The 15923-nt window shown below is 43.6% G+C and overlaps 1 protein-coding gene across 1 annotated transcript in view; it reads right to left on the reverse strand.

Annotated features, from left to right (window-relative positions):
• Nucleotides 1-961: 961 nt before the first annotated feature.
• LOC142350519 (uncharacterized) overlaps nucleotides 962-15923 on the reverse strand; it is a 63450-nt gene continuing 48488 nt past the window's right edge. Inside the window, exon 6 of the mRNA XM_075402369.1 lies at nucleotides 962-1118. Within this exon, the coding sequence (XP_075258484.1) occupies nucleotides 962-1118 (157 nt within the window). The remainder of the gene's footprint in view (nucleotides 1119-15923) is intronic.

A 15923-nucleotide genomic window follows, 5' to 3' on the forward strand; every position in this document is an offset into this window, starting at 1 on the left:
GTATGACTTTGTTGTGCTCAGACTTATTTTTGGGGTATGAGTAATTTTCGGACTATACAGGATAAGTTTAGCCTGAGCGAACTGTATGACCTCATTATAATCATAATGACAAAGAACTGCGCATAAAGAAACTTAAATTATTCTGGAGCTGCAATGTTTCATAACTGAGTTAAGTTTTTAATCTTGAATTCTGCTGGTTCAGCGCTGAAAAACTCTGAGACTCAAGTCCGCTTAATCACAGGTTCAAGGTAGTGGAAATTGGTCACGTTTATACGTAAATACTCGGGACAAAATTTAAGTCTTTTCTATGATATAAAACACTTGTTTCCATTTTTTTGTAACTACATTCCATCTATGAAAATGGTATATGAATCGTAAAAGCTGGGGATAGAGTTTGGCGCCTGCAATCCACAAAACGATTTTTTTTGAAACTTGCCTTACTGGACATTGGCCACGCAATGATTGTATAAGTTTGTACTAAAATTATTTGCATACGGTTTAAAAATGAGTTTATAAAAAGATCTATTATTTTTTTAAAGCTTAGCATCTGAAAATTTGCTACAGGCTGGTTTGGCCGGGATGCTGCTCTTCGGCTACCCTATACAAAAGAACGTTGATGTTCAGTTATATGAATAGTGAACTGCTCTACCCTTGGACTCTGGTAGCTGATAATGAAAAATGAAAGAACGAGTGAAAACGTAAAATTTCAATGGAAAAAAATGATAAATTTAATAATAACTCAGTGCTGATGACGAAACTGATTTTTTACTGACAAGCGAAGAAGACTAAATTAAAATGCTTTAGGATTAAATAATACGAAAGGAAAATTTCCAATTGTTTAAATTTTTCATTTGTTTTCAGATAAAGAAAGAGTCTTGTGGTATACTTTTTGCATATATATACAACTGTGCTTGTTTTATTTTTTTTTTAAGAAAAGAAATAAAACTAATTTACAGGGTTGTCAAACAGGACCCAGTTGACTGAGCTTGTGCCCGAGGTGGTAGGCGCGATTGGAGGTGGAACTTCTGTGAGGTTTGGATCCTCTGCTGTAGAAGTATAGGATTAACTGTGTACAAGTTCCAACCACAGCAGATGGCACATCCATCTGGACGTGGTGGCTAAAACAGGCAGTTTTTTCCCCGGGTCGAATGTCCTCCCTAAAATCCTCTCATTTTGATGTAAGAGTGGGGGGGGGTAATTTGTCTATGGGGGGTAAATTGATGTAAGAGTGTGGGGGTAATTTTTTCAGAGGGGGTAAAATGATGTAAGAGTTGGGCTGCAATGGGAAGACTTTTGAGGAATTACCCCCTGACTGAAATTGCCATGTAAGAGTGGGCTGCATTGGGCTGCAATGGGAGGACTTTTCAGGAATTACCTACCTGACTGAAATTGCCATGTATGAGTGGGCTGCAATGGGCTGCAATGGGAGGACTTTTCAGGAATTACCCCCTGACTGAAAATGCCATGTAAGAGTGGGCTGCAATGGGCTGCAATGGGAGGACATTTTAGGAATTACCCCACCCATGACTGAAATTGCCATATAAGAGTGGGCTGCAATGGGCTGCAATAGGAGGACTTTTCAGGAATTACCCTCTGACTGAAATTGTCATGTATGAGTCGGCTGCAATGGGCTGCAATGGGAGGACTTTTCAGGAATTACCCCCCTGACTGAAATTGCCATTTAAGAGTGGGCTGCAATGGGCTGAAATGGGGGACTTTTCAGGAATTAACCCCTGACTGAAATTGCTATGTAAGAGTGGGCTGCAATGGGCTGCAATGGGAGGACTTTTCAGGATTTACCCCCTGACTGAAAATGCCATGTAAGAGTGGGCTGCAATGGGCTGCAATGGGAGGACTTTTCAGGAATTACCTACCTGAATGAAATTGTCATGTATGAGTGGGCTGCAATGGGCTGCAATGGGAGGACTTTTCAGGAATTACCCCCTGACTGAAATTGCCATGTAAGAGTGGGCTGCAATGGGCTGCAATGGGAGGGCTTTTCAGGAATTACCTACCTGACTGAAATTGCCATGTATGAGTGGGCTGCAATGGGCTGCAATGGGAGGGTTTTTCAGGAATTACCCCCTGACTGAAAATGCCATGTAAGAGTGGGCTGCAATGGGCTGCAATGGGAGGATATTTTAGGAATTACCCCACCCATGACTGAAATTGCCATATAAGAGTGGGCTGCAATGGGCTGCAATAGGAGGACTTTTCAGGAATTACCCTCTGACTGAAATTGTAATGTATGAGTCGGCTGCAATGGGCTGCAATGGGAGGACTTTTCAGGAATTACCCCCCTGACTGAAATTGCCATTTAAGAGTGGGCTGCAATGGGCTGAAATGGGGGACTTTTCAGGAATTAACCCCTGACTGAAATTGCTATGTAAGAGTGGGCTGCAATGGGCTGCAATGGGAGGACTTTTCAGGATTTACCCCACCCATGACTGAAATTGCCATGTAAGAGTGGGCTGCAATGGGCAGCAATGGGAGGACTTTTGAGGAATTACCCCTCCCCCCCCCTGATTGAAGTTCAGAGGGTGTAAAAAGATTTAAGAGTCGGGCTGCCAAGTGGGGTAAAATAGTGTAAGAGTGCGGGGGTAATTTGTCCAGAGGGGGTAAAATGATGTAAGAGTTGGGCTGCCGGGGGGGGGGGTTAAATGGTGTAAGAGTTTGGGGGGGGGAATTGTTCAGAGGGGGTTTAGTGATGTAAGAGTTGGGTTGCCAAGGGGGGTAAAATGGTGTAAGAGTGAGGGGGTAAATTGTGCAGAGAAGGTAAAATGATGTAAGAGTTGGGCTGCCAAAGGGGGCAAAATGTTGTAAGAGTGAAGGGGTAATTTGTCCAGAGGGGATAAAATGAGGTAAGAGTTGGGCTGCCAAGGTGGGTAAAATGTTGTAAGGGTGATGGGTGAATTTCTCCAGAGGGGGTAACATGAGCTAAGATTTGAGCTGCCAAGGGGGGTAAATTGGTGTAAGAGTGACGGGGTAATTTGTTCAGAGGGGGTAAAATGATGTAAGAGTTGGGCTGCCAGGGGGGGGGGGGTGAAATGGTGTAAGAGTTTGTGGGGGGGGGGGGGTAATTTGTTCAGAGGGGGTTTAGTGATGTAAGAGTTGGGTTGCCAGGGGGGGGGGGGGTAAAATGGTGTAAGAGTGAGGGGAAAATTCGTTCAGTGGGGGTAAAATGATGTAAGAGTTGGGCTGCCAAGGGGGGTAAAATGGTGTAGAGGTGAGGGGGTAATTTGTCCAGAAGGGTAAAATGAGGTAAGAGTTGGGCTGCCGAGGGGGGTAAAGTGTTGTAAGAGTGAGGGGTTAATTTGTCCAGAGGGGGTAAAATGATGTAAGAGTCGGGCTGCCAAGGAGGTTAAAATGGAGTAAGAGTAAGGGGATAATTTGTCCAGTGGGGGTATAATGATGTAAGAGTTGGGCTGCCAAGGGGGGTAAAATGGTGTAGAAGTGAGGTAGTAATTTGTCCAGAGGGGTTATCATGAGCTATGGTTTGAGCTGCCAAGGGGGTATAATGGTGTAAGAGTGAGGTGGTAATTTGTTCAGAGGGGGTAAAATGATGTAAGAGACGGGCTGCAAAGGGGGTTAAAATGGTGTAAGAGTGAGGGGGTATTTTGTTCAGAGGGGTTTAATGATGTAATAGTTGGGCTGCCAGGGGGGGGGGGGGGGGTAAAATGGTGTAAGAGTGAGGGGGTAATTTGTTCAGAGCGGGTAAAATTATGTAAGAGTCGGGCTGCCAAGGGGGGTAAATGGAGTAAAAGTAAGGGGGTAATTTGTCCAGTGGGGGTAAAATGATGTAAGAATCGGGCTGCCGGGGGGGGGGGGTAAAATGGTGTAAGAGTGAGGGGGTAATTTGTCCAGAGGGGCTAAAATGATGTAAGAGTTGGGCTGCCAAGGGGGGGGGGCTAAAATGGTGTAAGAGTGAGGGGTTAATTTGTACAGAGGGGGTAAATGATGTAAGAGTCGAGCTGCCAAGGAGGTTAAAATGGAGTAAGAGTAAGGGGATAATTTGTCCAGTGGGGGTATAATGATGTAAGAGTTGGGCTGCCAAGGGGGGTAAAATGGTGTAGAAGTGAGGGGGTAATTTGTCCAGAGGGGGTATCATGAGCTATGGTTTGAGCTGCCAATTGGGGTGTAATGGTGTAAGAGTGAGGTGGTAATTTGTTCAGAGGGGGTAAAATGATGTAAGAGTCGGGCTGCCAATGAGTTTAAAATGGAGTAAGAGTAAGGGGATAATTTGTCCAGAGGGGGTAAAATGATCTAAGAGTTGGGCTGCAAAGGGGGTTAAAATGGTGTAAGAGTGAGGGGGTATTTTGTCCAGAGGGGCTAAAATGATGTAAGAGTTGGGCTGCCAAGGGGGGGGGGGTAAAATGGTGTAACAGTGAGGGGAAAATTTGTTCAGAGGGGTTTAATGATGTAAGAGTTGGGTTGCCAAGGGGGGTAAAATGGTGTAAGAGTGAGGGGGTAATTTGTTCAGAGGGGGTAAAATTATGTAAGAGTCGGGCTGCCAAGGGGGGTAAAATGGAGTAAAAGTAAGGGGGTTATTTGTCCAGTGGGGGTAAAATGACGTAAGAATCGGGCTGCCAAGGGGGGTAAAATGGTGTAAGAGTGAGGGGGTAATTTGTCCAGAGGGGCTAAAATGATGTAAGAGTTGGGCTGCCAAGGGGGGGGGGGCTAAAATGGTGTAAGAGTGAGGGGAAAATTTGTTCAGAGGGGTTTAATGATGTAAGAGTTGGGTTGCCAAGGGGGGTAAAATGGTGTAAGAGTGAGGGGGTAATTTGTTCAGAGGGGGTAGAATGATGTAAGAGTTGGGCTGCCAAGGGGGGTAAAATGGTGTAAAAGTGAGGGGATAATTTGTCCAGAGGGGTAAAATGAGGTAAGAGTTGGGCTGCCGAGGGGGGTAAAATGTTGTAAGAGTGAGGGGTTAATTTGTCCAGAGGGGGTAACATGAGCTATGATTTGAGCTGCCAAGGGGGGTATAATGGTGTAAGAGTCAGGGGGTAATTTGTTCAGAGGGTGTAAAATGATGTAAGAGTCGGGCTGCCAAGGAGGTTAAAATGGAGTAAGAGTAAGGGGATAATTTGTCCAGAGGGGGTAAAATGATCTAAGAGTTGGGCTGCAAAGGAGGTTAAAATGGTGTAAGAGTGAGGGGGTATTTTGTTCAGAGGGGTTTAATGATGTAATAGTTGGGCTGCCAAGGGGGGTAAAATGGTGTAGAAGTGAGGGGGTAATTTGTCCAGAGGGGGTATCATGAGCTATGATTTGAGCTGCCAAGGGGGGTATAATGGTGTAAGAGTGAGGTGGTAATTTGTTCAGAGGGGGTAAAATGATGTAAGAGTGGGGCTGCCAATGGAGTTTAAAATGGAGTAAGAGTAAGGGGATAATTTGTCCAGAGGGGGTAAAATGATCTAAGAGTTGGGATGCAGAGGGGGTTAAAATGGTGTAAGAGTGAGGGGGTATTTTGTTCAGAGGGGTTTAATGATGTAATAGTTGGGCTGCCAGGGGGGGTAAATGGTGTAAGAGTGAGGGGGTAATTTGTTCAGAGCGGGTAAAATTATGTAAGAGTCGGGCTGCCAAGGGGGGTAAAATGGAGTAAAAGTAAGGGTTAATTTGCCCAGTGGGGGTAAAATGACGTAAGAATCGGGCTGCCAAGGGGGGTAAAATGGTGTAAGAGTGAGGGGGTAATTTGTCCAGAGGGGCTAAAATGATGTAAGAGTTGGGCTGCCAAGGGGGGGGGGGGTAAAATGGTGTAAGAGTGAGGGGAAAATTTGTTCAGAAGGGTTTAATGATGTAAGAGTTGGGTTGCCAAGGGGGGTAAAATGGTGTAAGAGTGAGGGGGTAATTTGTTCAGAGGGGGTAAAATGATGTAAGAGTTGGGCTGCCAAGGGGGTAAAATGGTGTAAAAGTGAGGGGATAATTTGTCCAGAGGGGTAAAATGAGGTAAGAGTTGGGCTGTCGAGGGGGGTAAAATGTTGTAAGAGTGAGGGGTTAATTTGTCCAGAGGGGGTAACATGAGCTATGATTTGAGCTGCCAAGGGGGGTATAATGGTGTAAGAGTGAGGGGGTAATTTGTTCAGAGGGTGTAAAATGATGTAAGAGTCGGGCTGCCAAGGAGGTTAAAATGGAGTAAAAGTAAGGGGATAATTTGTCCAGAGGGGGTAAAATGATCTAAGAGTTGGGCTGCAAAGGAGGTTAAAATGGTGTAAGAGTGAGGGGGTATTTTGTTCAGAGGGGTTTAATGATGTAATAGTTGGGCTGCCAAGGGGGGGGGGGGGTCAAATGGTGTAAGAGTGAGGGGGTAATTTGTTCAGAGGTTGTAAAATGATGTAAGAGTCGGGCTGCCAAGGAGGTTAAAATGGAATAAAAGTAAGGGGATAATTTGTCCAGAGGGGGTAAAATGATCTAAGAGTTGGGCTGCAAAGGAGGTTAAAATGGTGTAAGAGTGAGGGGGTATTTTGTTCAGAGGGGTTAAAATTATGTAAGAGTCGGGCTGCCAAGGGGGTAAAATGGAGTAAAAGTAAGGGGGTAATTTGTCCAGTGGGGGTAAAATGATGTAAGAATCGGGCTGCCAAGGGGGGTAAAATGGTGTAATAGTGAGGGGGTAATTTGTCCAGAGGGGCTAAAATGATGTAAGAGGTGGGCTGCCAGGGGGGGGGGGGAGTTAAAATGGTGTAAGAGTGAGGGGAAAATTTGTTCAGAGGGGTTAAAATGATCTAAGAGTTGGGCTGCAAAAGAAGGTTAAAATGGTGTAAGAGTGAGGGGGTATTTTGTTCAGAGGGGTTTAATGATGTAATAGTTGGGATGCCAAGGGGGGGTCAAATGGTGTAAGAGTGAGGGGGTAATTTCTCCAGAGGGGTAACAAGAGCTATGATTTGAGCTGCCAAGGGGTGTATAATGGTGTAAGAGTGAGGGGGTAATTTGTTCAGAATGGGTAAAATGATGTTAGAGTCGGGCCGCCAAGGAGGTCAAAATGGAGTAAGAGTAAGGGGATAATTTGTCCAGAGGGGGTAAAATGATCTAAGAGTTGGGCTGCAAAGGAGGTTAAAATGGTGTAAGAGTGAGGGGGTATTTTGTTCAGAGGGGTTTAATGATGTAATAGTTGGGCTGCCAAGGGGGGTAAAATGGTGTAGAAGTGAGGGGGTAATTTGTCCAGAGGGGGTATCATGAGCTATGATTTGAGCTGCCAAGGGGGGTATAATGGTGTAAGAGTGAGGTGGTAATTTGTTCAGAGGGGGTAAAATGATGTAAGAGTGGGGCTGCCAATGAGTTTAAAATGGAGTAAGAGTAAGGGGATAATTTGTCCAGAGGGGGTAAAATGATCTAAGAGTTGGGATGCAGAGGGGGTTAAAATGGTGTAAGAGTGAGGGGGTATTTTGTTCAGAGGGGTTTAATGATGTAATAGTTGGGCTGCCAGGGGGGGTAAATGGTGTAAGAGTGAGGGGGTAATTTGTTCAGAGCGGGTAAAATTATGTAAGAGTCGGGCTGCCAAGGGGGGTAAAATGGAGTAAAAGTAAGGGTTAATTTGCCCAGTGGGGGTAAAATGACGTAAGAATTGGGCTGCCAAGGGGGGTAAAATGGTGTAAGAGTGAGGGGGTAATTTGTCCAGAGGGGCTAAAATGATGTAAGAGTTGGGCTGCCAAGGGGGGGGGGGGGTAAAATGGTGTAAGAGTGAGGGGAAAATTTGTTCAGAAGGGTTTAATGATGTAAGAGTTGGGTTGCCAAGGGGGGTAAAATGGTGTAAGAGTGAGGGGGTAATTTGTTCAGAGGGGGTAAAATGATGTAAGAGTTGGGCTGCCAAGGGGGTAAAATGGTGTAAAAGTGAGGGGATAATTTGTCCAGAGGGGTAAAATGAGGTAAGAGTTGGGCTGTCGAGGGGGGTAAAATGTTGTAAGAGTGAGGGGTTAATTTGTCCAGAGGGGGTAACATGAGCTATGATTTGAGCTGCCAAGGGGGGTATAATGGTGTAAGAGTGAGGGGGTAATTTGTTCAGAGGGTGTAAAATGATGTAAGAGTCGGGCTGCCAAGGAGGTTAAAATGGAGTAAAAGTAAGGGGATAATTTGTCCAGAGGGGGTAAAATGATCTAAGAGTTGGGCTGCAAAGGAGGTTAAAATGGTGTAAGAGTGAGGGGGTATTTTGTTCAGAGGGGTTTAATGATGTAATAGTTGGGCTGCCAAGGGGGGGGGGGGGTCAAATGGTGTAAGAGTGAGGGGGTAATTTGTTCAGAGGTTGTAAAATGATGTAAGAGTCGGGCTGCCAAGGAGGTTAAAATGGAATAAAAGTAAGGGGATAATTTGTCCAGAGGGGGTAAAATGATCTAAGAGTTGGGCTGCAAAGGAGGTTAAAATGGTGTAAGAGTGAGGGGGTATTTTGTTCAGAGGGGTTAAAATTATGTAAGAGTCGGGCTGCCAAGGGGGTAAAATGGAGTAAAAGTAAGGGGGTAATTTGTCCAGTGGGGGTAAAATGATGTAAGAATCGGGCTGCCAAGGGGGGTAAAATGGTGTAATAGTGAGGGGGTAATTTGTCCAGAGGGGCTAAAATGATGTAAGAGGTGGGCTGCCAGGGGGGGGGGGGAGTTAAAATGGTGTAAGAGTGAGGGGAAAATTTGTTCAGAGGGGTTAAAATGATCTAAGAGTTGGGCTGCAAAAGAAGGTTAAAATGGTGTAAGAGTGAGGGGGTATTTTGTTCAGAGGGGTTTAATGATGTAATAGTTGGGATGCCAAGGGGGGGTCAAATGGTGTAAGAGTGAGGGGGTAATTTCTCCAGAGGGGTAACAAGAGCTATGATTTGAGCTGCCAAGGGGTGTATAATGGTGTAAGAGTGAGGGGGTAATTTGTTCAGAATGGGTAAAATGATGTTAGAGTCGGGCCGCCAAGGAGGTCAAAATGGAGTAAGAGTAAGGGGATAATTTGTCCAGAGGGGGTAAAATGATCTAAGAGTTGGGCTGCAAAGGAGGTTAAAATGGTGTAAGAGTGAGGGGGTATTTTGTTCAGAGGGGTTTAATGATGTAATAGTTGGGATGCCAGGGGGGGGGGGTAAAATGGTGTAAGAGTGAGGGGGTAATTTTTTCAGAGGGGTTAAAATTATGTAAGAGTCGGGCTGCCAAGGGGGTAAAATGGAGTAAAAGTAAGGGGGTAATTTGTCCAGTGGGGGTAAAATGATGTAAGAATCGGGCTCCCAAGGGGGGTAAAATGGTGTAATAGTGAGGGGGTAATTTGTCCAGAGGGGCTAAAATGATGTAAGAGTTGGGCTGCCGGGGGGGGGGTTAAAATGGTGTAAGAGTGAGGGGAAAATTTGTTCAGAGAGGTTAAAATGATGTACGAGTTGGGTTGCCAAGGGGGGTAAAATGGGGTAAGATTGAGGGGGTAATTTCTCCAGAGGTGTAACATGAGCAATGATTTGAGCTGCCAAGGGGGGTATAATGGTGTAAGAGTGAGGGGGTAATTTGTTCAGAGTGGGTAAAATGATGTTAGAGTCGGGCCGCCAAGGAGGTTAAAATGGAGTAAGAGTAAGGGGATAATTTGTCCAGAGGGGGTAAAATGATCTAAGAGTTGGGCTGCAAAGGAGGTTAAAATGGTGTAAGAGTGAGGGGGTATTTTGTTCAGAGGGGTTTAATGATGTAATAGTTGGGATGCCAAGGGGGGGGTCAAATGGTGTAAGAGTGAGGGGGTAATTTTTTCAGAGGGGTTAAAATTATGTAAGAGTCGGGCTGTCAAGGGGGTAAAATGGAGTAAAAGTAAGGGGGTAATTTGTCCAGTGGGGGTAAAATGATGTAAGAATCGGGCTGCCAAGGGGGGTAAAATGGTGTAATAGTGAGGGGGTAATTTGTCCAGAGGGGCTAAAATGATGTAAGAGTTGGGCTGCCGGGGGGGGGGGGGTTAAAATGGTGTAAGAGTGAGGGGAAAATTTGTTCAGAGAGGTTAAAGTGATGTAAGAGTTGGGTTGCCAAGGGGGGTAAAATGGGGTAAGATTGAGGGGGTAATTTCTCCAGAGGGGTAACATGAGCTATGATTTGAGCTGCCAAGGGGGGTATAATGGTGTAAGAGTGAGGGGGTAATTTGTTCAGAGTGGGTAAAATGATGTAAGAGTCGGGCCGCCAAGGAGGTTAAAATGGAGTAAGAGTAAGGGGATAATTTGTCCAGCGGGCGTAAAATGATCTAAGAGTTGTGCTGGAAAGATGGTTAGAATGGTGTAAGAGTGACGGGGTATTTTGTTCAGAGGGGATTTAATGATGTAAGAGTTGGGCTGCCAAGGGGGGTAAAATGTTGTAAGAGTCAGGGGTAATTTGTTCAGAGGGGGTAAAATGATGTAATAGTTGGGCTGCCAAGGGGGATAAAATGTTGTAAGAGTGAGGGGTAATTTAATTTGTTCAGAGGGGGTAAAATGATGAAAGAGTTGGGCTGCCAAGGGGGGTAAAATGGTGTAAGAGTGAGGGGGTTATTTGTTATGAGGGTGTAAAACGATGTAAGAAAAAGGGGGTAATTTGTTGAGATGGGGAAATTCTAACAAGTATCATTCATATATATAGACCGTCAAGAGTTGGACAAGCTTTGATGGTCTGGAGGATAAGGCGACTCAGCTGAGGGTAGAGAGGTTGTTGGTTCAAGACTGGCAGTCTTCAGGTATGGGGGCTAAAACAATGAAAGATTGAGGGGGTAAAATGATGTAAGAGTTGGGCTGCCAGGGGGGATTAAAATGGTGTAGGAGTGAGGGGAAAATTTGTTCAGAGGGGGTTAATGATGTAAGAGTTGGGTTGCCAAGGGGGGTAAAATGGTGTAAGAGTGGGGCGAAAATTTGTTCAGAGGGGGTTTAATGATGTAAGAGTTGGGTTGCCAAGGGGGGTAAAATGGTGTAAGAGTGAGGGGGTAATTTGTTCAGAGGGGATAAAATGATGTAAGAGTTGGGCTGCCAAGGGGGGTAAAATGGTGTAAGAGTGAGGGGGTAATTTGTCCAGAGGGGTAACATGAGCTATGATTTGAGCTACCAAGGGGGGTATAATGATGTAAGAGTGAGGGGGTAATTTGATCAGAGGGGGTAAAATGATGTAAGAGTCGGGCTGCCAAGGAGGTTAAAATGGAATAAGAGTAAGGGGATAATTTGTCCAGAGGGGGTAAAATGATCTAAGAGTTGGGCTGCAAAGGGGGTTAAAATGGTTTAAGAGTGAGGGGGTATTTTGTTCAGTGGGGTTTAATGATGTAAGAGTTGGGCTGCCAAGGGGCTGGGGGTAGAATGGTGTAAGAATGAGGGGGTAATTTGTCCAGAGAGGGTAAAATGATGTAAGAGTTGGGCTGCCAAGGGGGGTAAAATTTTGTAAGAGTGAGGGGGTAATTTGTTCACAGGGGGTAAAATGATGTAAAAGTTGGGCTGCCAAGGGGGATAAAATGTTGTAAGAGTGAGGGTTAATTTAATTTGTTCAGAGGGGGTAAAATGATGCAAGAGTTGGGCTGCCAAGGGGGGTAAAATGTTGTAAGAGTCAGGGGGTAATTTGTTCAGAGGGGGTAAAATGACGAAAGAGTTGGGCTGCCAAGGGGGGTAAAATGGTGTAAGAGTGAGGGGGTTATTTGTTATGAGGGTGTAAAACGATGTAAGAATAAGGGGGTAATTTGTTGAGATGGGGAAATTCTAACAAGTATCATTCATATCTGTAGACCGTCAAGAGTTGGACAAGCTTTGATGGTCTGGAGGATAAGGCGACTCAGCTGAGAGTACAGAGGTTGTTGGTTCAAGACTGGCAGTCTTCAGGTATGGGGGCTAAAACAATGTAAGATTGAGGGGGTAAAATGATGTAAGAGTTGGGCTGCCAGGGGGGGTTAAAATGGTGTAGGAGTGAGGGGAAAATTTGTTTAGAGGGGGTTTAATGATGTAGGAGTTGGGTTGCCAAGGGGGGTAAAATGGTGTAAGAATGGGGGGAAAATTTGTTCAGAGGGGGCTTAATGATGTAAGAGTTGGGTTGCCAAGGGGGGTAAAATGGTGTAAGAGTGAGGGGGTAATTTGTTCAGAGTGGGTAAAATGATGTAAGAGTTGGGCTGCCAAGGGGGGTAAAATGGTGTAAGAGTGAGGGGATAATTTGTCCAGAGGGGTAACATGAGCTATGATTTGAGCTACCAAGGGGGGTATAATGGTGTAAGAGTGAGGGGGTAATTTGTTCAGAGGGGGTAAAATGATGTAAGAGTCGGGCTGCCAAGGAGGTTAAAATGGAATAAGAGTAAGGGGATAATTTGTCCAGAGGGGGTAAAATGATCTAAGAGTTGGGCTGCAAAGGGGGTTAAAATGGTGTAAGAGTGAGGGGGTATTTTGTTCAGTGGGGTTTAATGATGTAAGAGTTGGCCTGCCAAGGGGGGGGGGGGAGGGGGTAGAATGGTGTAAGAATGAGGGGGTAATTTGTCCAGAGAGGGTAAAATGATGTAAGAGTTGGGCTGCCAAGGGGGGTAAATTTTTGTAAGAGTGAGGGGGTAATTTGTTCAGAGGGGGCAAAATGATGTAAAAGTTGGGCTGCCAAGGGGGATAAAATGTTGTAAGAGTGAGGGTTAATTTAATTTGTTCAGAGGGGGTAAAATGATGTAAAAGTTGGGCTGCCACGGGGGGTAAAATGGTGTAAGAGTCAGGGGGTTATTTGTTCTGAGGGTGTAAAATGATGTAAGAATAAGGGGGTAATTTGTTGAGATGGGGCAATTCTAACAAGTATCATTCATATATATAGACCGTCAAGAGTTGGTCAGGCTTTGATGGTCTGATGGATAAGGCGACTCAGCTGAGGGTACAGAGGTTGTTGGTTCAAGGCTGGCAGTCCTCAGGTATGAGGGCTAAAACAATGTAAGATTGAGGGGGTAAAATGATGTAAGAGTTGGGCTGCCGGGGGGGGGGGGGTAAAACGATGTAAGAGTTGGGCTGCCAAGGGGTTAAGTTGATGTAAGAGTGGGGCTGCAATGGGAGGATATTTTAGGAAAATGCAGCTCAAAATTCTTGCGTCTTTTTGGGCTGCATTGGGCTTCCAAGGGGGGTAAAATGGTTTAAGAGTGAGGGGGCAAAAGAAAAATTAACCCCCCCACTCTTACAGCTTTTTTAGTCTGCCAAGGGGGGTGAAATGGTGTTAGAGTGAGGGTGTAAAAGACAAATTACCCCCGAACTCTTACATCGTTTTACCCCCTTGGCAGACCAAAAAAGATGTAAGAGTGGGGGGTTAATTTGTTTTTTACCCCTTCACTCTTACACCATTTTACCCCACTTGGAAGCCCAATGCAGCCCAAAAAAACGTAAGAGTTTTGAGCTGCATTTTCCTAAAAAATCCTCCGATTGCAGCCCCACACTTCATCCCGTGTACCTTTTTCGCCATCCCTTTCCGTAGCAAAGGTAGCCTGCAACCGAAACCCGTGGAAAAATTGGGCGTGTTTAAGCGGGGTGAGTTGATTAAATTGGAATTCTTTTGATTTGCATATGACGTTTGTTAGAATGCAAAAATAAAAAAATGTAGAATTAAGAATCAAGAAAATAGCAGCCATTTCAAATTTGACTAAAAAGAAAAAAGATTTCTAGCATAAATTGGTTGACGGCAACGTAATCTTGTTAATCATATCATTCTGCTTGCCTTTTTTCATCAGTTTTTCTTTCGTTTTCATTTTCATCGCTTATAGTACTGTCATGCCATTTCTAGCATCTCATAATTTTTTTGGAACAAGGTGTTGTCTGTTAATGTTTGAGTAGTATATCGTAAGCAGATCAGGGGGAGGGGGTAAAAGGATGTACTTGTGTATTAACATTAGGTATAGCCCATAATCCCCCAAATTCTAAAGATGTACCTCACAGCATGATACCCAAGCTGTTCACACCAAGAGGATTAGCAAGATAGTGCCTTAACAACAAATCAGTAAGGTCATTGACCCCCTAACATATTACACTTTACTAATGTCAATTTCTAAAGATGTACCTCCTCACAGCATACGTGACGGCTTACGTTATTTTCAAAAGTGTACCTCACAGCATGATACCCAAGCTGTTCACACTAAATTAGCAAGAAAGTGCCTCCTTAACAACAAATTAATAGGGTCAGTTACACATTCCAATACTAACAAAAAAGTACATTTTTTTAATTTTAATTTTTTCTGATTTTTCAGACGAAGTTATGTATTAATATTATGAAAATGTCCATTTTTTTTTATTATCCAATCAAATAATCTGTCAAATCTGATTTTGGAATGTTGATACTAAGAAACATTATCGACTCATTTTTTCTTTTGTCTTGGTTGAACATATGTAGCTTAAAAAAATGCAAAACACTCCCTTTCTGCCTTTACTTCCCTCAACATCTTTTCTTTCAATCATATCTTTTCTTTCAATCTCTCAACATCTTATTTCATTCAGATTTAGATAACGCGCCTAACACGGAAACATCAACATTTAAAACGGAAGTAACCGATAACGTTTTGGAATTATCCTTTGAGGTGGATTGCACTAGAGTAACAAATAAAAAACAGACTACTAGCTTGAAACTTCCAAAGGATTGGTGGAGAACAGAAGGATTTGTGGCAGCTAGACATTACAACCTCCACCGAGCCGAGGAAAAAGTCAACAACTCATTGCTTTCTCTCCAAACTTATGTTCAAACCATTGGAAGAATTCGAAAAGAAAAAGGTTTTCATCCGTTGAAAGACAGCAAAGCTATTATGTTTCCGTAATCTCGTGACATAAATCACTACGGTGTTTGGTGGGTAGAAGACAAGTTCTGCAAACATGCTGACTCATTTTCTAAAAAATCAGATACTTTCAATATACTCTGCTTCGAAGACCTTATTCTTCCACCGATCCAGGAAAATGACAATGACGAGAGTCAATGATCTCATCCAAACATCCCTTTCTCGAACTACAGTTGTTCTCCAATCTAAGTCTTAATAGCGAGATGAAATATAAAGATTTCATCTGTGATATAACGTGATGTTACTAAAAATAGAAGTGACATAACTATTACGTCATCATGCACACTCTATTTTTATTGGCTACGAAATGTTTCATATGGTCTCATTGGTTACAAAGTTTATTTTTTGCTACTGTTCTTTTTCTTACTTAAATTTCATTGGTTCACGATATCAAGCTCTTTCTTGAAGATAATTCATTTATTTGCATCTTTTCACTTTCAGTATTCAGTTACCCCTTTATACACAATTTTTCTTACTTCCATTTTAAAAACTCATTTTCTACTTACTTCACATTCTCTCGCCACAGATGGATCAAAGCTCAGTCTCACCTAACTCCATAAAAATTTCTGCTTTCCCATCCGCAAGCGAAATTACGAAGGAAAACCAGTTGTTTCCTCACCACGTTTGGATTATCATAATGAGAGCATGTTTTCGCTGTTTAAAGACATCAACGATAAAAAAGACAACACCTACTAAAAGCCAAATGAGGAACTTGATGGAAGAAACAACTGTTTGTCCTCTCAAGAATACGGTAACTGAAAGTTTCAAATCAGAATTCCAGATGAAACCATCCACACAAACTCTAACTGGATTCATTTGAAATCTTTCACAAAAATGTGGAAAGTTGATATGTTCTGCATCAATTTCTGATGATATCAGCCAGAGAATTGAAACATGTTATTGAAAAGATACCTGAGATGGTAAACAAACCACTACTGTTCAAACCTAATGCAGGTAATTCGAAGATGCTGATTGACGAAACTTTGTTCCAACCGACTGATGTAGGGAAAAAACAAATTTCGATGTGTTCTGGGAGGTGAGTGAGACTGCTCGACGGAAGGTGTGTGTGACAAGAATATTTTTCCAAGATGATCCGAATCGATGTATTACACATTCAAGCTGTTCAAACGAGGGACTGAAGAGGACAGTTTTAGAAGAAAATGCTTTCTTTCGGTCAAAATTCGGAAATTATTTCAGTGCTGACTAAAGTCAAAAACCAAAAAAATCGCAAA

Source organism: Convolutriloba macropyga, chromosome 12 (genome assembly GCF_964194025.1).
Source record: "Convolutriloba macropyga chromosome 12, txConMacr16.3, whole genome shotgun sequence".
Lineage (NCBI taxonomy): Eukaryota > Metazoa > Xenacoelomorpha > Acoela > Convolutidae > Convolutriloba > Convolutriloba macropyga.